At 33.9% G+C, this 18,573-nt stretch overlaps 1 protein-coding gene across 1 annotated transcript; it reads left to right on the forward strand.

Annotated features, from left to right (window-relative positions):
- The first annotated feature begins 919 nt into the window (after positions 1–919).
- Positions 920–5,387, forward strand: LOC130495680 (uncharacterized). Its single transcript, XM_056987134.1, has 6 exons — positions 920–1,864; positions 1,954–2,323; positions 2,772–4,088; positions 4,198–4,683; positions 4,843–4,962; positions 5,080–5,387. The coding sequence occupies exons 1-6, from the start codon at positions 920–922 to the stop codon at positions 5,385–5,387; spliced, it is 3,546 nt and encodes a 1,181-aa protein (XP_056843114.1).
- Positions 5,388–18,573: the final 13,186 nt, after the last annotated feature.

An 18,573-nucleotide genomic window follows, 5' to 3' on the forward strand; every position in this document is an offset into this window, starting at 1 on the left:
AATAAACTTTAAATTATTATTTTGATTTGAAATATATATACTTTTTAGTTTTTTATGATTATTTTAGACCAATGATATTTTAGATAATTAGATTAGCTAATTTTTGTATATTTTAAAGTTGACTCAAATAGATAATTTTTCATAAGATAATAGATTTCTAATTTTCCTTAATAACATAAATTTTTTTTTCTTAATAGACTATTCTATGTGTTTCCAAACAACATTATATTTTTTATACTCTTATTCATGTTTCCAAACAAACTTTTTTTAAAAAACTGCTATTCATGTTTCCAAACAAACCTATTTTTTTTTAAACTGCTATCAAAGTTTCCAAATAAATATCTTTTTAAAATTGTTATCCTTTTTCAGACAAACTCAATTTGTATTTCAGTTTTAATAATATAGATATTACTTTTTATTTACTTAGGAGAGGAGTTAAGTTTTTTTTTTTGAAACCTGAGAGGAGTTAAGTTAATATGAAGTTTTGAATAGATTGCATTTAAAAGATCGAAATGAGTTTTGTGATAGTGTTAGTAAGATTGATATTTTTTTGATTAATTCTGTACCTAAAAAGAGAAATTGTTTTTCGAATGTATTTATTTATATATATATATTTTTTTTTCGAATGTATTCCGCTATGAAACATGTCATTACGTGGATTGTATAATAATAGTCGTGGTTATACAAACTATGTTTCTTTGTGTGATTTGACATGAGAATCTGTCATTTTCTTTAGGGATGTACATGAACAAAAAGTATTCACATGATAAATAGTTATTTGTTAGTTTTTTATGTTAATTAGTATCTAATATAACGAGTGAAAATGTATTCTTGATTTAGGAAGTTCGACGTGGCAAAGGCGATTTGAAGTGCGACTAGGGTTTTTGGTTTCTACAACACGTAATCTCTGTTCGGGCCGATGACGGCGCCGGATCTCGCCAACTTTCCGCTGCTGGTGGACACGGCAAATGGCTCACAGACAGTTAAGGAAGGGAAGACTCTTTCATGGGTAGGGGTGGCTCAATTAGGGCCTGTTTTGGCAACACATGTGTTGACTTTTGGATCGGAAGAAGGGAAAGACTTTGTTGAGGTTCCGGACGGTATAATCCAGAATACGGTGCCTTTGTGGGATGACCTAATCGAAGGAAAGTTCATGGACACTGCTCCACATGTTGGAAAAATTCACGCAATAGTGAACAAAATTTGGCCATTGGGAAACCGAGCTATATGGATTGAAGTTTTTGAAGTGGATAAAACTACAGTCAAGTTTAGAATCAAGGATGCCAATACACGAGCACGGATCTTGCATCGTGGAATGTGGAATATTGCTAATATTCCAATGGTTGTATCGAAATGGACTCCGGAGGAGGAAGAAGAGGAAGTCGAGATCACTACAATACCGATGTGGGTTACGCTAAAGAACGTGCCGAGGAAAATGTTCTCATGGAAGGGATTGGGGTTCATCGCAAGTGCAGTAGGAAAGCCTAAAAGACTACATCCCGACACTCTACTGTGTAAGAGTTTTGAGGAAGCAAAGGTGTTTGTGGAAGCAAATATGACTAAAGAATTGCCTAAGTCTCATCACTTCAAGTCAAACCTAGGATTGGCGGCTGATGTCCAGTTCGTATATCCCTGGCTACCGTCTAAGTGTAACTTATGCTCTAAATGGGGACATGTTGGAGCAAAATGCAGTGGTAAAGGTAAAAACATTCGCATCTTACAGAGAACAGAGGGAGAAGAGAATCTCCTAAAGGAAACAGAAAGGAGTGAATCTGCTTCGAAGCAAGCTGAGAATAGTGATGCATCTAGCTCTGCACCACTACCGGTTGTGCCAGTCATAACTGAGGGAGAGGAAGTGGAAAAAGTTTTAATGAGGGAGAAGAGAAACTGGAGGACGAGAACATCGTGGCAGAGCAGAATACAGTCTCTGATGGTGCTAATGATCATGAACAGAGGGAGGAATGCAAAGATATGGGGGATGACTGGTCAAATGTATCTCCAGGGAAGCAAGCAAGATCAAACCCACAAATAAATGAAGTTTCAAACATCATTAGTTCTCCCTCTCAATTTGCTATCTTGGGAGAGGATCATGATGAGCGACAGAATATTTTAAACGAAGAAGAAGGAGATAGCGAGGAAGGTGAGATTTTGGAGAAACAATTACCTGATGATTTAGATCCTCACAAGGGTGATGATCAGCAGAAGCAGGAGGTGATTGATGAGGTTAATACTCGGAGAACATCTACTCGCAATGCAAAAAATCAGGCTAAGAATGGTGGAGATACAAAGACTCAAAGCACAAGCAGTCTTGCGAGTGCTATGGGTAAAAAACAAAATACCAAGAAGTGTTAATTATGTCGGGTTTCTTCTGGAATATCCGCGGTTTTAATCAATGGAAGAAGCATTCAGTTGTACAAAAATGGTTAAGATACAAGGATTTCATGTTTGGAGGATTACTGGAAACAAGAGTTAAGGAGGGAAGAAGTGAGAAAATACTCTCAACAGTCTTTGGGGGTGGAGTATGATCTCAAATTATGAGTTCAACGCTTTGGGAAGAATATGGTTTGTGTGGAGACCAGACATAAGAGTAACACCTTTCTTTAAGAGTGGACAAATACTCACTGTCTCAATTTGGATGGAGGATGGAGAAGAATTTTTTTATTCTATTGTTTATGCTTTAAACACCATGGAAGAGAGAAGAGAGCTGTGGAAGGACCTAAAGCTTCATCAGGACTCACCAATTATTCAAAATAAGCCTTGGTTGATCGCAGGAGATTTTAATGAAACTCTTGATATGGAGGATCATTCATGGCATGGAGTCTCCCCTACGGTGACTCAGGGAATGAGAGAGTTTGGGGAAATTGTACAATACTGTTCTCTGATGGATCTAGGAGCACATGGACCGCATTATACATGGTCTAATAAAAGAACAGAGGGTCTTATCTCGAAGAAGATTGACCGAGTTATGTTCAATGATCATTGGCTTGCTGCCTACCCGCAATCATATGCTGTGTTTGAGAGTGGTGGCTGCTCTGATCATCTTCGGTGTCGCATCCAGCTCCGCTCGGAGTTGTCGCGCCCAAGACGACCATTTAAATTTGTAAACGCTATCACAGAGTTGGAGGAATTCATGCCAAGTGTTCGTAGATACTGGGAAGCTACTGAACCTATATTTTCATCGACTTCATCTTTATTTAGATTCTCAAAGAAGCTAAAGAATTTGAAGCCTATCATACGAGAGTTGGGGAAGACAAAGATGGGGAAGCTCTCTGTCAAAGCAAAGGCTTCTTTCGATGAATTATGTGAAAAGCAGAATGAGACAATGAGAAATCCAACACAGCAAAACATGGAGGCGGAGGGTGAAGCGTTTAAGCGCTGGGACTTTGTCTCTGGGTTGGAAGAGAAAGTTTTAAAGCAGAAGTCCAAGATGCATTGGTTGGATGTGGGAGATAAGAATAATACTGCTTTTCATAGAGGAGCAACTGCAAGAGAAATAATGAACTCGATCAAGGAGATAGAGTGCCTGGACGGAGTGGTGGTGAGGAATCGAGAACAAATAAAAACTGAAGCTGAGAGGCATTTTCGAGAGTTTCTCCAGTTTAAGCCATCGAACTATACTGGTGCTGAGGTAACTGAACTTCAGGCTCTTCTATCCTATCGTTGCTCGGAGCTGGATAAAGAAAGCCTAGTCAAAGAAGTCACAGCGGAAGAGATAATGAAAGTCTTGTTTGCAATGCCGAGTGAGAAATCCCCTGGTCCAGATGGTTACACTGCAGAGTTCTATAAATCAGCATGGCCAATCATTGGTTCTGAATTTGTCATTGCGGTTAAAAGTTTTTTCGAGAAGAGTTTTTTACCAAAAGGAGTGAACACCACCATTTTGGCTCTCATTCCAAAAGTAACAGGAACGAAGAAGATGAAAGACTATCGTCCCATCTCTTGCTGCAACGTAATATACAAGGTGATCTCGAAAATCATCGCCAACCGGTTAAAGAAGCTCCTCACGGACTTCATTAGCCTGAATCAATTAATCAGCTTTTGTCAAAGACCGGCTACTACTAGAGAATCTTCTTCTAGCAACGGAGCTGGTTAAGGATTATCACAAGGACTCAGTCTCTCGTCGATGCGCGATTAAGGTGGATATATCAAAGGCTTTTGACTCAGTTCAGTGGCCTTTTTTATTTAACACGTTGACAGCTCTAGGACTCCCGGAGAAATTCATACACTGGATATCTCTCTGTGTCACCACGGCCTCTTTCTCGGTTCAGGTTAATGGAGAGTTGGCTGGGTTTTTTAAGAGTGAGAGGGGAATTCGTCAGGGTTGTGCACTCTCGCCATACCTGTTTGTGATCAGTATGAATGTGCTATCAAAAATGTTGGATAAATCAGCAGTGGAGAAGAGGATGGGCTATCACCCAAAGTGTAAGAATCTGAGCCTTACACACTTGAGATTTGCGGATGATATATTAGTATTCTCATATGGTAACTCTCATTCCATCGAGAACATACTTGAGGTCTTCAAGAAGTTTGAAACCATATCGGGTTTATTGATGAGTGTTGAAAAATCCACTATCTTCTGTGCGGGGATTGGAGATAGCGCAAGGAATGAACTACAAGAACGCTTCAGTATGGAGGTGGGGAAGCTACCGGTCCGTTACCTTGGTTTACCCTTATTAACAAAGCGTATGGGGAGGAGTGACTATCAACCACTCATTGAGAGAATCAAGAAACGAATTAGTCTATAGACGAACCGGTTCTTATCTCTGGCTAGTCGACTGCAACTTATTAAATCAGTGTTAATGAGTATTTCCAACTTTTGGATGTCTGCTTTCTGTCTCCCAGGAGATTGCCTAAAGGAGATTGATAGTCTGTGCTGTGCATTCCTCTGGTCTGGCCCAACACTAAATGCGAAGCGAGCAAAGGTGGCATGGGAAAAAGTTACTACTCTGAAGTCGGAAGGAGGTCTTTGACTTCGGCCGTTAAAAGAGGTTAATGAGACTTGCTGTCTGAAGTTAATATGGAGGGTCCTTTCCTCGAATTCTCTTTGGGCTCAATGGGTGAAAACCTATTTACTAAAAGGAGGAACCATCTGGGCAGTTAACAGTACAACAACAATGGGTTCATGGGTGTGGAAGAAGCTTCTGAAACGTAGAGACAAGGCAACATACTTCCATCGAATGGAAGTAAGAGATGGACAAGGCACCTCCTTCTGGTATGATTCATGGTCAGATATGGGTCGTTTAATAGATCTCACGGGAGTTAGAGGATGTATTGATATGGGCATTCCATTAAATGCAAGTGTTGCGACAGCTATCGTTAGAAGACCTCGACGGCATCGTTGTGATTTATATGCTATGGTAGAAGAAGTGTTGCACAAGCAACGATGAAAAATGGGTTCCGGGGAAGATATTTCAACGTGGAGATTTTCCTCAGAGAGTTTCAAATCGAAGTTCAGTACAAGTAGCACTTGGTCCCTCCTTCGAAGCACTGCTCCTGATGTGAACTGGCACTCGATCGTCTGGTTTTCCCACTCGACGCCGAAGTACTCGTTCATGGTGTGGCTAGCAATGCTTAACAGATTGACAACTGGTGATAGAATGATTGTCTGGAATGCAGGCATTGATGCGACTTGTGTACTATGCCAACAACACCTGGAAACTAGAGATCATCTCTTTTTGAATGCAGCTATTCACATGAAATTTGGTCGGATCTCGTCCAGCGACTACTGCTCTCCCGCTTCTCTAACCAGTGGCAAAATATCTGCAACATTTTGACAGATAACAACTTTCCACTCCTAAAGTTGTATCTCTTGCGCTACAGCTTTCAAGTAATTGTGCACTCTCTATGGCGTGAAAGGAATGCTCGCCGTCATGGGTCGGCGCCGATACTAGCAGGTCAGTTGATAAAGATGATCGACAGACAGATTCGAAATCAGTGTCTTACATTGATAAAAAAGAGAATCCGACGGCATGAAGTAGTCCTACAACTATGGCTCTCTACTAGATAGCTTAAAAATTCTTTGTCTTTCTATTCAAAAATCAGTAGCATAGACTGTAACAACTATTTTTTCTGATTAATTTTACATATTATTCAAAAAAAAAAATATAATGAGTAAAGATTTAATGATATGATTTTGTTGAATTCTCGTTGACTGAATATATGATACGTCTGATAAATAAATAGGTTTTGAACATTTTCCTCTCTCTCCTCAATTCTCTCTAGAACTTCCTAAAGGTTCTTCCGTTCACCGGCTCCGGCTGCTTCCACAGAGCCGGAGTCGGGTTTCGTTTTCTCGTTTCTTTGGTTTGTCTTGTTTTTCCTTTTCATCGGCGGTTTGCATGTTGATTTTGATGGTGCTTCATGGTCACGGATAAGCAAGATCAAGGTTGGGGTTTGTCTTCAAGTTGCATGCACCTTATCTCCTTTGCTGATGTCTTTGGCTGCTCTCCGTTTCGATCCTTCATCCGTTTTGCTTCTCAAAACTGATGCTTGAATGGTTTGTGGTGATTCGCTCCCTGTCTTCATCTCAGAGGTCCGATCGAGCCCTCGTATCTCACAAAGCTTCTTTCTTGGCGTTTGCATGTTTGCATCTCGCTCTTCAGCTTCCTTGGCGTTTGCATGTCGCTCCTCAGTTGAGTTTGACTCCGCCATTAAATCTTGCCATATCCGGTTTCAAGTAAGAACGAAGTGTTCTGTTCTCCGGATTGAAGCTTAGGTTTTCTTGTATCAATTTACTACGCTTATCTACTATGGGAGGTTTCAAGTTCTTCATCAAAGATTTCTGTTGGAGTTGGTGTACTTCACTTTGGAGCTTTCTTCCTCTTCATTTTGTTGGTTTTCAAGTCTTGCTTTAGTTAGATATCTCAATCATCATGCATGTTTCCCTTGTTAAAGGCTCTGTCTCCGGAGAACTCTGCTTCTGCCGGCTTACTTTCTGGAGAAATCTATTTTCGCCCGGTTTTGTTGTATGTTCCATGTTTCTCTAAATCAATATAATCATGTTTAGTGTGAAAAAAAAAAGAATATATGATACGTCTTTTTCTTGCCTTTGTGTTTTGTGATTATTTCCCAAATTATAATATAATTGGGATTGGTTAAGGGAAGATATGATGAGTGGTTAATGGTTTAAATGAATTCTCGTTTTGGTAATGGCATTGATAATGGGTTTATGGCAGTGGCATGCAATGGTAATTTTCTAGAAAAAGTCAGGTTTATTTTCTATTTGTACTCCTGTTTTAATAGTTTAGACTAGCTTTTGATCCGCGCACCCGCGCGGGTGTTAATTTTGTGTTTTTGTTAGTTGTAAAAACATGCATGTCGTTGAGTTCTGATATTGGTGTATCTTGTTTAAATTGTTTAGTGTAAAACCTATGAGGTTGTATTCTTTTTGTATTCATTTTTTAGTTGGTTAACTAAAGAAAAAATGTATTATACTGTATTAGAGCATTTAGTTGAGATTAAATTTTTAATTAAATAAGAAACTTTAGATTTTTTATTTATATCTTATTTTAATATATTTGTTTTATAGCTTTTACAAAAAAAGTTTTGAGAGTAAAAATAAAAAAAATTGGAGAAGTAACCCCAAAAACATATAAAAATATAGCTATATTTACAAAGCCCAATTTGATGAATTCATTTGGGCCATTTGGTTATAATTTTAAAATTTGTATCATATTTAACCAAAAAATAGTTAAAGACGTGATCCACGCTTTAAAAACATGAGATTATTTTTGGTTGACAAATATATTAACCCGTCTACTTGTTCACTGATATGTTTTAGGCATAAGTGTTTGATTTTCCGTTCAGTTCCAATTTGTTTCATTTTCCGGTTTTTTGGTTCGGTTCCAATTTGTTTCATTTTCTGGTTTTACGGTTCGGTCACAATAAAAATAAAATATATGAATTTGGTTTTTGTTTCTGCGATAGTAATATTTATAATCCTATAAAACTTTGAGTTTAATTTATTTTTTGGTTTGGTTCCATTTTTTTGATAATTTTGAATAATTATGGGTCAAAATCACATTTTGAATTTTCTGAATAAAATAGTTCTTTTAAATTTAAATATTTCAGATACAAATAATGGCATCGATAGTGGCATTGATGTAAATAGTTTAAATATAAATATTTTGTTATATTATTATATACATAACAAATTTTATACATAAATAATATTAAATAACATAAATTTGTATACAAATACAAAGGTGACATCATTTTTAACGAAAACAATGTATGATAAAAATTATATTATATATATTGTATATTGCATAATTGATTGATTGCATTATAGTTACATTATAATAGAGTTTTAATCGATATGTTACCTATTTAATTACTAACTATGAATTTAATATGTTGTTCAATTTCTTTCTACTTGTCCTGTTAATAGGAAAATAGAATCAAATGGTGTATCAAACTTGTTATATTAATAGGAAACATATGTTTGCTCAATTTAGATAACTACCATAATATCTATTTTTAAAATTAATGGCAGTGGGTTAGTAATGATTTTGTACTGACGCGATATAGTAATTAAACGTTAACGGAATAGTAATTAGAAAAAAACAAAACATTAAGTTTAATTCTGGTGGCATAAGTTGGTAATTTTTGAGGAAAACTAAGGGTTCTTTTTTTTTGTACTTCAGTTTTAATAGATTAGATGGCATAAGTTGGTAATTTTTGAGGAAAACTAAGGGTTCTTTCTTTTTTGTATTTCAGTTTTAATAGATTAGATATCCATTAAAGACCAAAACCACAAACACCCATATTTGTATGGGCTAAGAGTCGAATAAAAATCATTTAAAAAATGGAGTCTCTACCTTTCAGATACTCCTCCCAACGGTAAGAAGCATGGTTCGTCTTACCGTTGGTTAATCTTAAACCATGCTTCTGTTTTTTTCTAAACGTCTCTATCTTTGCTTCTTTAAATACAAAGGTATTGATGGTTGATGGAAATTAAATACTTCATGCACGAGATATAAAAGGCCATGCAACTTTCTTATTTTACCTTAGTTTATTATGTCTGCCGGATCTCAAGCTTTGTAATATATGGCGTTAAATCTACATTGGTGGTCTAGGATTTGGTTTGGTGTGTCATTTAAGTGTTTTTGCTCACCTTCATTACCACAAGTTAAAAACAAATCAACACCATATGCCATGGACCAACCCCTATTTATAAATAGAAAACAATTGAGATTACAATTAATAAGTCTGCTCTGGCAGAATTGTTTAGCATCTGAATTGGTACTGCTCAAAACCTACATCTTTTACTTATGTTTTTTTTCAACGTCTGATTAATTACAACGCTAGAAAAAATATTAAATAGATGATTTTACAGCCGGAAATTTTAACATCTTATGAGAATGTCTGACATCATTACTTCAAATCATCCTATGAGATCCATGTTCGATGATACGCCATGCACCATGCTAAAAATTTTTGGTAACCATTTTTCTCTATAATCTACATAATTTGTGTTTTCTAGGATTTGAACCCATACCTCCCATTGTAAAACATTAATGAATCTTTAGTCAAACCATTCAACTAAAACAGTTTCCACCCCTACCTTTGTTTAAATTGTTTTTATTAATTTATTAATTTTGTAAAACTTAAAAATCATGTGACCTGTACATAACAGACATCTCAGATTCCGTTAGTTTTGACTTACAGACAATTGGTTTAACGTATGTAAAATCTGGATTTTTTGTCATCAATCTAAATTTTATTAGTTTGGGTATTAAATTTGATTTAATTGAATGTTCATGAATGTATGTGCACTGCTCATATGTGCATGTACTTATCGAGAAATAAATTATTTAAAAATTTAAAAATCATGTAACCTGTACATAATATACAACTCAGATTCTGTTAATTTTGATTCACGGACAATTGGTTAATGTATATAAAATTTGGAATTTTTTGTCATCAATCTAGATTTTGTTAGTTTGTGTATTAAATTAATTTAATTTAACTGAGTGTTAATGAATGTATTTGCACAGCTCATATGTGCATGTACTTATCGAGACCGTTGAACTATGTTGATGTAAGAATTTACCGATTTCTATAACTCTGGTATCAAATCTTATGCTTTTGAAAACACACATTTATTATGAGATCTATATTACTAACCATGGATAATTTCATACCATAATTTATATGCTAATAACTATCTCTCACCATGTGTTAGTCTATATAATAGAGATAAAGCTTCAAACCCAACACAAACTCCTCTCAAAACACAATTAAATTAGAGAGAGATAGAGAGATAGATCAGGCAAAATGGGGGATTCATATCAATAATCTTCATCATTGCTAGCTTCTTCACGATCTCAAAGTGAAGATCAAATAATCGTCACTCATTTTCCCATCTGAAGAAACCTTAACCCATGAGACAAGATCTATGTTCTTGTTCAATGTCAACCAAGTTCACAACTTCGATGTCCAAACGGTTCATTTCTTCTCTCGAGATTGTGGCGGAGATTCTGAGAAAGGCGTTGGTGAGAGCAGTGAACGTTTATGAGTTTTAGGCCGGGAGACTTCTCCTAATAGCTCTGGACGCCTGGATTTTGACTGTAATGGTGCCGCGAGGTGGGTTTGTAATGGTGGGGAGTGAGTACACTTTGGAGGAATTTAGAGATCTGGTTTATCCAAATCTAGCTTTTGCTAAATTAGTTACAACTCAGCTTCAATCTTTGCCTAAATATGATCAACCATTGTTTGTTTTTCAGGTAACCAACAATTGCTTATTAAACCTATACTTTTCCAAATTACATTGTTTATTTTTGTGGAGTAATATATCGATCACCCAACATAATATGTCACAAGGTTCAGTATACATCATATAATAAAAACACGAATAAATTAAACTTCGTCAGAATCTTTAAGAAGACTAGACCCAAGCAAAAAAGGGAGGTAGACAGAAGTTGAATTAGTAGTTACAAATAAATATATGTACCATTAATATTTGTGTACAAATGTATCAGTTTCGGAGTCTTAGTTTATCTAAACTATTAAAATCTGTTTTGGAATACATAATTGTCAAATTTTGATTTCTTAGTTTATCTCTAGTTTGCACAGAAGCTTCATCGGATGTCCGCTTCCCGCTTCGGAATCGGAATCGGAATCTTGTGGAAGCTTACGAAATCTCGCTTCCAAAACATTTCCAAAATATTCTCTTTAAAAACATGTTGGAAGCTTACGATGGAATTATCGATCGTGGAATACAAAATCTATTCTGAAATACAAAATTTAGATTTTAAAATAAAATTGTTAGGAATTATCGATCGTTTAATTGCTTAGAATTTGATCACCGATTGATTGCTTAGTTACTTAACACAAGAATTTGATCACCGAATTTTCGGTCTCGAACCGGTACTTCTCGGATGGGAACCGTCTCCCACAACATCCACTATTAATCAAAAGAATTTACACAAACGCTGTAAGCTCTTTCTTTTTAAACATGACAATAACAAAGAATAATAAAGATTAAAGAAACTCTATCCCTTAGAAACATAACTCGAACAATATCTCTTAATTTCTTCTACTCCTGATCTCTTTTTAACAACTCTCTTTGTTCTTGTGTTTAGGGCTTTTATCGGATGCCTTTTAATTTGTTGCTACCAGCTCTTTTTATAGTCACTAGTCTTACTAATCTTTCGTATTTCCTTAAAGATTAGGAAATAAGACATAAACCTTCTAGCTGGATTTCTTGTATGGGCTTGGAACTGAGCCTATTCTCCATCAAAACTAAAAAACGCTGTTTGATAAGCCTTCGTCCTATTTTTGATTTTTTTACGTAAAGACTGACCATTAATGGGTTATGTAAATGCTGACCATTGAGGGATCTATCTTCGGCATGTGCCATATGATAACTCAAATTAATCTCTTGAACACAAGTATATATAAATAAAAATTATCATCTCAGATTTGGCTTGGTCAGCCTTTAGTATTTCAGATAAACTAAGAAATAGTGTCTCATTTAAAAAAAAATCTCATTTAAAACTCTTAACGCAGGTTTTCTTTTCTGTGGTTACCCATTAATGGTTTTATAACAGAAGAGAAAGTTTCGTGGAAACCTCAGTATTTACATAACTAATCATTACTAAAAGGAAATCCCAACTGATGAAAATGTTTTTCAATATAGATTCAAATGATCCTATTTTACTTTACAAAATTGACGTAGTTGCACGAAGTTGCTATCAAGAGTTGGCTACGAATGTTTGAAGCATAAACCTTCTCTGAAGAAATATCCTCAGATCTATAAAAACTTCTCACTTTAATCTCAAACAAATGATTTATTGATCCTTTTGGGACAACTACTTCTAGTACCTTACATACGACAAAAGCTTTTAAGCCATTGTTCCTTCCGAACTTGAATTTTGTCTATCCTTTTGGGATTCATCTACAGTGATAAATTAAGGTTTGACATGTACATAATCTGCCATAGAATAATCAACCCTAATAAAGAGAAACCTACTCTTTGAAACATTAAGTTGGACTTTTGACACACCCTCTACGTCCTCCCTGATCATTTATGAACTGGAGAATCTTGAACCATGACACATGTCGCTAAGTTGAAGACTAAAGAAACTAGGGCTAGACACAAGGTATCAACGTGGGTCGTGGTTCATGATTTGCAATTCATGTATGATCGGGGATGAAGAAAAGGAAAAGTCAAAAGTCAAACTCAATGTTTCAAAAAGTGGATTCCACTTCAATGAAGTCGATTATTTTATGGAGAATTTTGCATATGACAAACCTCAATTTATGACTATAGATATACATGAAAAGGATGACGAACATTGCCTTAGATGCTTTGGTTGTTTGTCAATTACTAGGAGTAGTTGTTTCAAAGGTATCAAAAAATATTTGCTTACGATTAAATTAAGAAGGTTCTATAGGCCTGATTATATTTCTTCAGAGAAAGCTTATGTTTCAGACATTCAGTAGCCAGTTTCTAGTAACAATTTTGAGAAACAAAATCTATTATGTAAATAAGATTTTTGGGCTTATTTTGAACAAAATTTTCATCAATTGGGTTTTTCTAGTAATTTTAAATTATGTAAATATTGAGGTTTCAGACCAAGCTTCCCCTTCTGGTATAAGCTCACAAAATGGGTGATCTCACAAAAAAAATCTGAGTTAAGAGTTTTAAAATTATATTATTCTTATAGGCTTTTACATTTTTATTTTAAATAGTTGGTCAAAGAAAACTGAGAGATAATTTTCACAATATTTTTTTAATACTATAAAATTATAGTGTAGATTACAATTTATTCATTTTAGTTGTTATTTAATAAATAAACATAGAATTTAATAAAAATAATTGTTAAAGTAAAACTTAGGTAAAATGTTTTACCAAATTTGTGCTGGAAAAATAATATTAAGAAAATAAAAAAATAAAATACTTTCTGTTACAAAAAAAAGGAAAACTAAGAACTTAACATATGAAAATTTTACTCAAATAAAATAAATTGTTTAGAAAATTTTAATTCAGAAAACAAGCAAAATGTCCTTTAAACCTAAAATCTTTAACTTATTTACTATTCAACCAGAAAAATCTGGATCTAAACCCATATAACGAGAAACCCGGTCCATGTCCATTTAATTTTTTATAATATTCAAAAATAATTTTATAAGTATGCTAGTAATATTAGTCGTACTAGTTATACAATTGTACTAATTATATCGTACGTAAAAGTTGTATTAGTTGTACTGGTTATACTAAACGTACAAGTTGTACTAGTAAAATTTATATTAGTTATAATAATTATTGTATTATTCTTTAAATGTTCATATTCATTTTGTAGTTTATTATGGACATCTCATCCTGAAGTACGAAGTACTTGATAACGCATCATGCAATGTTTGTATTATATGGTACTTCATCTCTTACATCATGAATAGTGTCTATAAAATGTACAACCACACAATGAATAATATTAACTGTCACCTAAAACAGAATAAAATAACATTTTGCACGATGTAGTAATATCAACTATATTAGTTGTACATGTTACACAATATCCAAAAATATATTTGTCGTACGAGTTATTTGTACTAGTTATACAAGTTATTGGTGTATTGTGCATGATCTTGTGATTAGTTTGTTTTCTATAATATTAGAGGTTCATCTGTTTTACAGGTGGGTGAGTCTACAATAAAACTATTTTATTATTAAAATATATTTTAATTTTATAATACATTTGAAAATTTATTTTAAACTTAAATTATTAAATATTATTATTTAATTCTAAGAAAAATATAAATTTTATTGAATTTTTTTGGTTTGAATTGAAATTTCTTTTTTAGATATCATTAAATAAGAAAAATTAAGGAATATGTAATGATTATATTTTTTTATTTGTATTTCACTTTGATATAGTTGAAAAGTAAGAATTACTAATACATTTTTCTAACAGTTTCAGTTTTTAATATTTCTTTATTAATTAATTTTCTCATGATAATAACTTAATCCACCTCCAAGCTAAATTAATTGAAAATATAATGTAATGTGATAAAATTATAAATTATATTTTAAATTACTATATAAATAGTATCAATATTGTCAAAGGTAATAATTAATATATTTTATTTAACAAAAATGATGTTCTATAATTTATGTTTATTTAAGTTAATATTAGATTTTCAATTTATAATGAATTTGGTTTTGGTGTTTTACAAACGATTTGTGTGTAATTTATTTGAGATTTGTTGAACTTTGTTTTATAACGAAATTATTTGTTGGAAATTTTACTCATGCTATTTGAAAATATTTTATAGTTTAATATTTCTATAAATTAAACTATTACATTTTTAGCAGAATTTTATTGAGTTTCATACCACATCATATCAAATCATGTACTATGAATAATTTAGAGTGAACCAAACCGTTACTTAACAAAATTAACTTAAATGTAGTGTAACCATTAATAATCTGGAATTAAGATGAACCAAACCACTTACAGATGGTTTTTGAAATCTGTTTTTCTCTTCAAACACTAAAACCAAAAGAAATAACTCAATCATTTAATCTTTTGAGTATTGGCTGTATTGGCATTTACTTCTTGTTTTTCTTTACATCAAAAAACTATTATATTGCTCAAACTTGAGGTGTTCTAGGAATCCAGACCGGAATAGTACAAAAAAAAAATTCCCATAGAAAGCTCGAGCTGTCTTGGCCAAACTGTTTGTTGCCCGGTTCTACATGTGATCTTGAAGTCTTGAAACCTTTCTTGAAGCTTTGCTATCTCTGATAATTCCATTGAAAAAAATTGGCCATGCTCTTGGATTCTGAATCATCGAGATAATATCATGGCAACCTGTTCCAAAATGTTTATATGTCGAGTGTTGTAGCATATTCTCTATTGACCAAGTTGAAGCATCCAATTCTTAATGAAGCGGTGATAACCGTCTTTCTTTGTTTCTCAACCTTAGGCGTTTTTGATTTTCTTGTTCGTCTAGCCAAACCCATCTCTATCTACTGAACCGGGCATCTGGACTCCAGGATCCATCTACCAAACACATACTCTGCAAGCGTAAGACTTGATGTGTATTTTTCGGTTTGGTGATCATTTTGGCTATTTGAGTTGACATCTTGTTTGTTTGGGTTATTTTTACGTATTAGTATTAATATGATGTTGTTGGGGATCTAGAAAGTTGGATTTCTGCTGGGTGTGGTGGTACTTTTGAAAGATTTTTTAATGTCTCATGTTGTTTTAGTTTGTTTGCCATTGTCCAAAGTTACCGACTAACATAATTATAGCTTGAATTCTCGTTAAAATCGTAATGGCAGCGTGATCTTCGGTGGGTATCAGAACTTTAATGATGGTATTTAATGTTTTGATTTCCATTCAGTTCTGGTTTGACTTGGTCAGCTCTGCATCCACATAGACGATCCCTTAAGCTTGGGATACGCCGTTGATATTCACGGACCTAGTATCCTTTTTTGGGCCTTGGTGATACTAGGTTGGGCTTTCGGATCAGGTGTGGAGTGGTCTAAAAAATTTTTTTTCTCTTCAAAGACTAAAACCAAAAGAAATAACTCAATCATTTGATCTTTTGAGTATTGGATGTATTGGCGTTGACTTCTTGCTTTTTTACATCAAAAAGCTATTTATTGCTCAAATTGAAGTGGTCTGTGAATCCAGACCGGAATAGTACAACAACAAAAACTAAATTCCCATAGAAAGCTCGACCTGTCTTGGCCAAACTGTTTGTTGTCTGGTTCTGCGTCCTTGGAATGCATGTGATCTTGAAGTCTTGAAACCTTTCTTGAAGCTTTTCTGTCTTTCCTAATCCCGTTGAAAACTTAGCCATGCTCTTGGATTCTAAATCATCGAGATTATACCTTGGCTACCTGTTCCAAAATGTTGACATGTTGAGTATTGTAACATATTCTCTATTTGACCAAGTTAAAGCGTCCAATTCTGAATCAAGCGGATAACCGTCTTTGTTTCTAAACATTAGGAGTTGTTCATTTTCTTGTTCGTCTAACCAAACTCAGCTGTATCCACTGCACCGTGCATCTGGACCCAAGATCCATCTACCAAACACATACTCTGCAAACGTAAGACTTGAATACTATGTGTATTGTTTTGTTGTTGGTGATCATTTTGGCTATTTTAGTTGACTTCTTGTTTGTTTGGGTCTTTTTTACATATTAGTATTAATATGATGTTGTTGGGGACCTAAAAAGTTGAATTGCTGCTGGATGTGGTGGTACTTTGGAAATATTTTAAAATCTCATGTTGTTTTAGTTTGTTTGCTATAGTCCAAAGTTATCGATTAATATTTTTATAGCTTGAATTCTTATTAAAATCGTAACGGCAGTGTAATATTCGGTGGATATCAGAACCTTTAATGATGGTATTTCAATGTTTTGATTTTCATTCAGATCTGGTTTAACTTGGTCAGCTCCGCATCCGCATGGACGATTTCTTGAGCGTGGGATACACAGTTGATCTTCATAGACCTAGTATCCTTTTCTGGGTCTTGGTGACACTAAGTTGGGCTTTCGGATCAGGTCTCAAGTAGTGTGAAACCTGCCTCCAACACAGTAAATAATGACATACCTGCATTTGTCTCATAGTTTGGCTTGACCTCACATAATTTGATATATACACACAAACACGATACACAACAGACTATAATGATCATGATAAAAACAGTTTTTATTTTATTTTACAAGGTCGATATACAAATATATAACACTAGTTTCGTCAAAAATGTTTAATGTTTTCTTTATATATCTTATCGGTTAGTTCTGGAAGAAACAGATTTAGTGCTGAAGAGTAGATCGGATATCACACTAATATTTTGTCGCAACCTTCATTCGATTATATAATCATTAAGCTTTGGCGTACCTTTTCTAGCGAAACAAAATACAAAAAGCGAAACATAGTGCAAAAAGTATTTGTATATGATATTTAAATATCTTAATCAACGATAGGGAATTTATGATTTACACGAGGATTCAACTCATAAAAATATTTAAAATGTTGCCTTAAGGAAGTGAGGATTATTTTAAAGAATGCAGTGACCTTCGGTTCGGTCATGCTCATGTCCTGAGCGCGACTAAGAATACTCGTACGATGAAGAAGGGACGATGGCTCCTCAGATCATTGAGAGCCATTTGCTAATTTAGCTAAGCCTGGCCCTCAAGGAATACTAGATTCTGACCCGCCCTTTAAAGAGCGGATATAATTTTCGTTTTAATTTAATTTTCATATTTGTATTTTTTTGTGACTATATTTGTATTTTTCTTTGTACTCATATTTGTGTATAAATGTTAATCGAAATATATTTTATTAAATAATAGCAATTTAAAAATTGATCCGATATATTGCCGGTCGAACCCGCCAACCTGTGGGTTTCAATTTTTATTTGGTCAAAGAAAATGACCACACAACCCGCAAACAAATATTTGTGCCGGCACCTGTCTCATTCAATTTTGCGGTTATCCGCGGGTTATAATCTTTTTAAAAATAATTATTTAATTTAATTATTATAAATATATAAAAATATATTTATATTAAAAGTTATATATTTTTAAAATTTAATATTGTTTTTCTTTAAATTACCATATTTTTAATAAAGTGTTTACTTTCTTTTTATTTTTATTTTTTAAATATTTTTCGGGTCGACGGATACCCACAGTCCAAATTGAAATTAGTAGGATATATTGGGTTTCCTGGAAAATAGGAGTTGTTATATTCTTAGTGATTAAAAATAGGACATTAGTGGTTATAGAATTGATTTGTTATTTATATGCTGTGATATTTAAAAGATTTCTATCTTCATAGTTCTTAAAAAATCGATATAAATACATAAATATACTTAAGTTCGAATTGTGATATATATCATAGGCCTTTCAAGTAGGAGTTAAACTTGATATAATATATATTTTTGCAAATCTTAGTTTCTATTTGCGTAGCATGAAAATTAAAAAGAAATTTAGTAATTTTGAATCCGTTCGGATATTTAATCAATTTTGGTTCGGGTTCGATGCTACTTTTTTGGATGGGGTTCGGTTCGGTTTTTCGGGTTCGGATTTTTTGCTGTGGGTCGACGGAT

The sequence above is a fragment of the Raphanus sativus genome, chromosome 6 (assembly GCF_000801105.2).
Source record: "Raphanus sativus cultivar WK10039 chromosome 6, ASM80110v3, whole genome shotgun sequence".
NCBI lineage: Eukaryota > Viridiplantae > Streptophyta > Magnoliopsida > Brassicales > Brassicaceae > Raphanus > Raphanus sativus.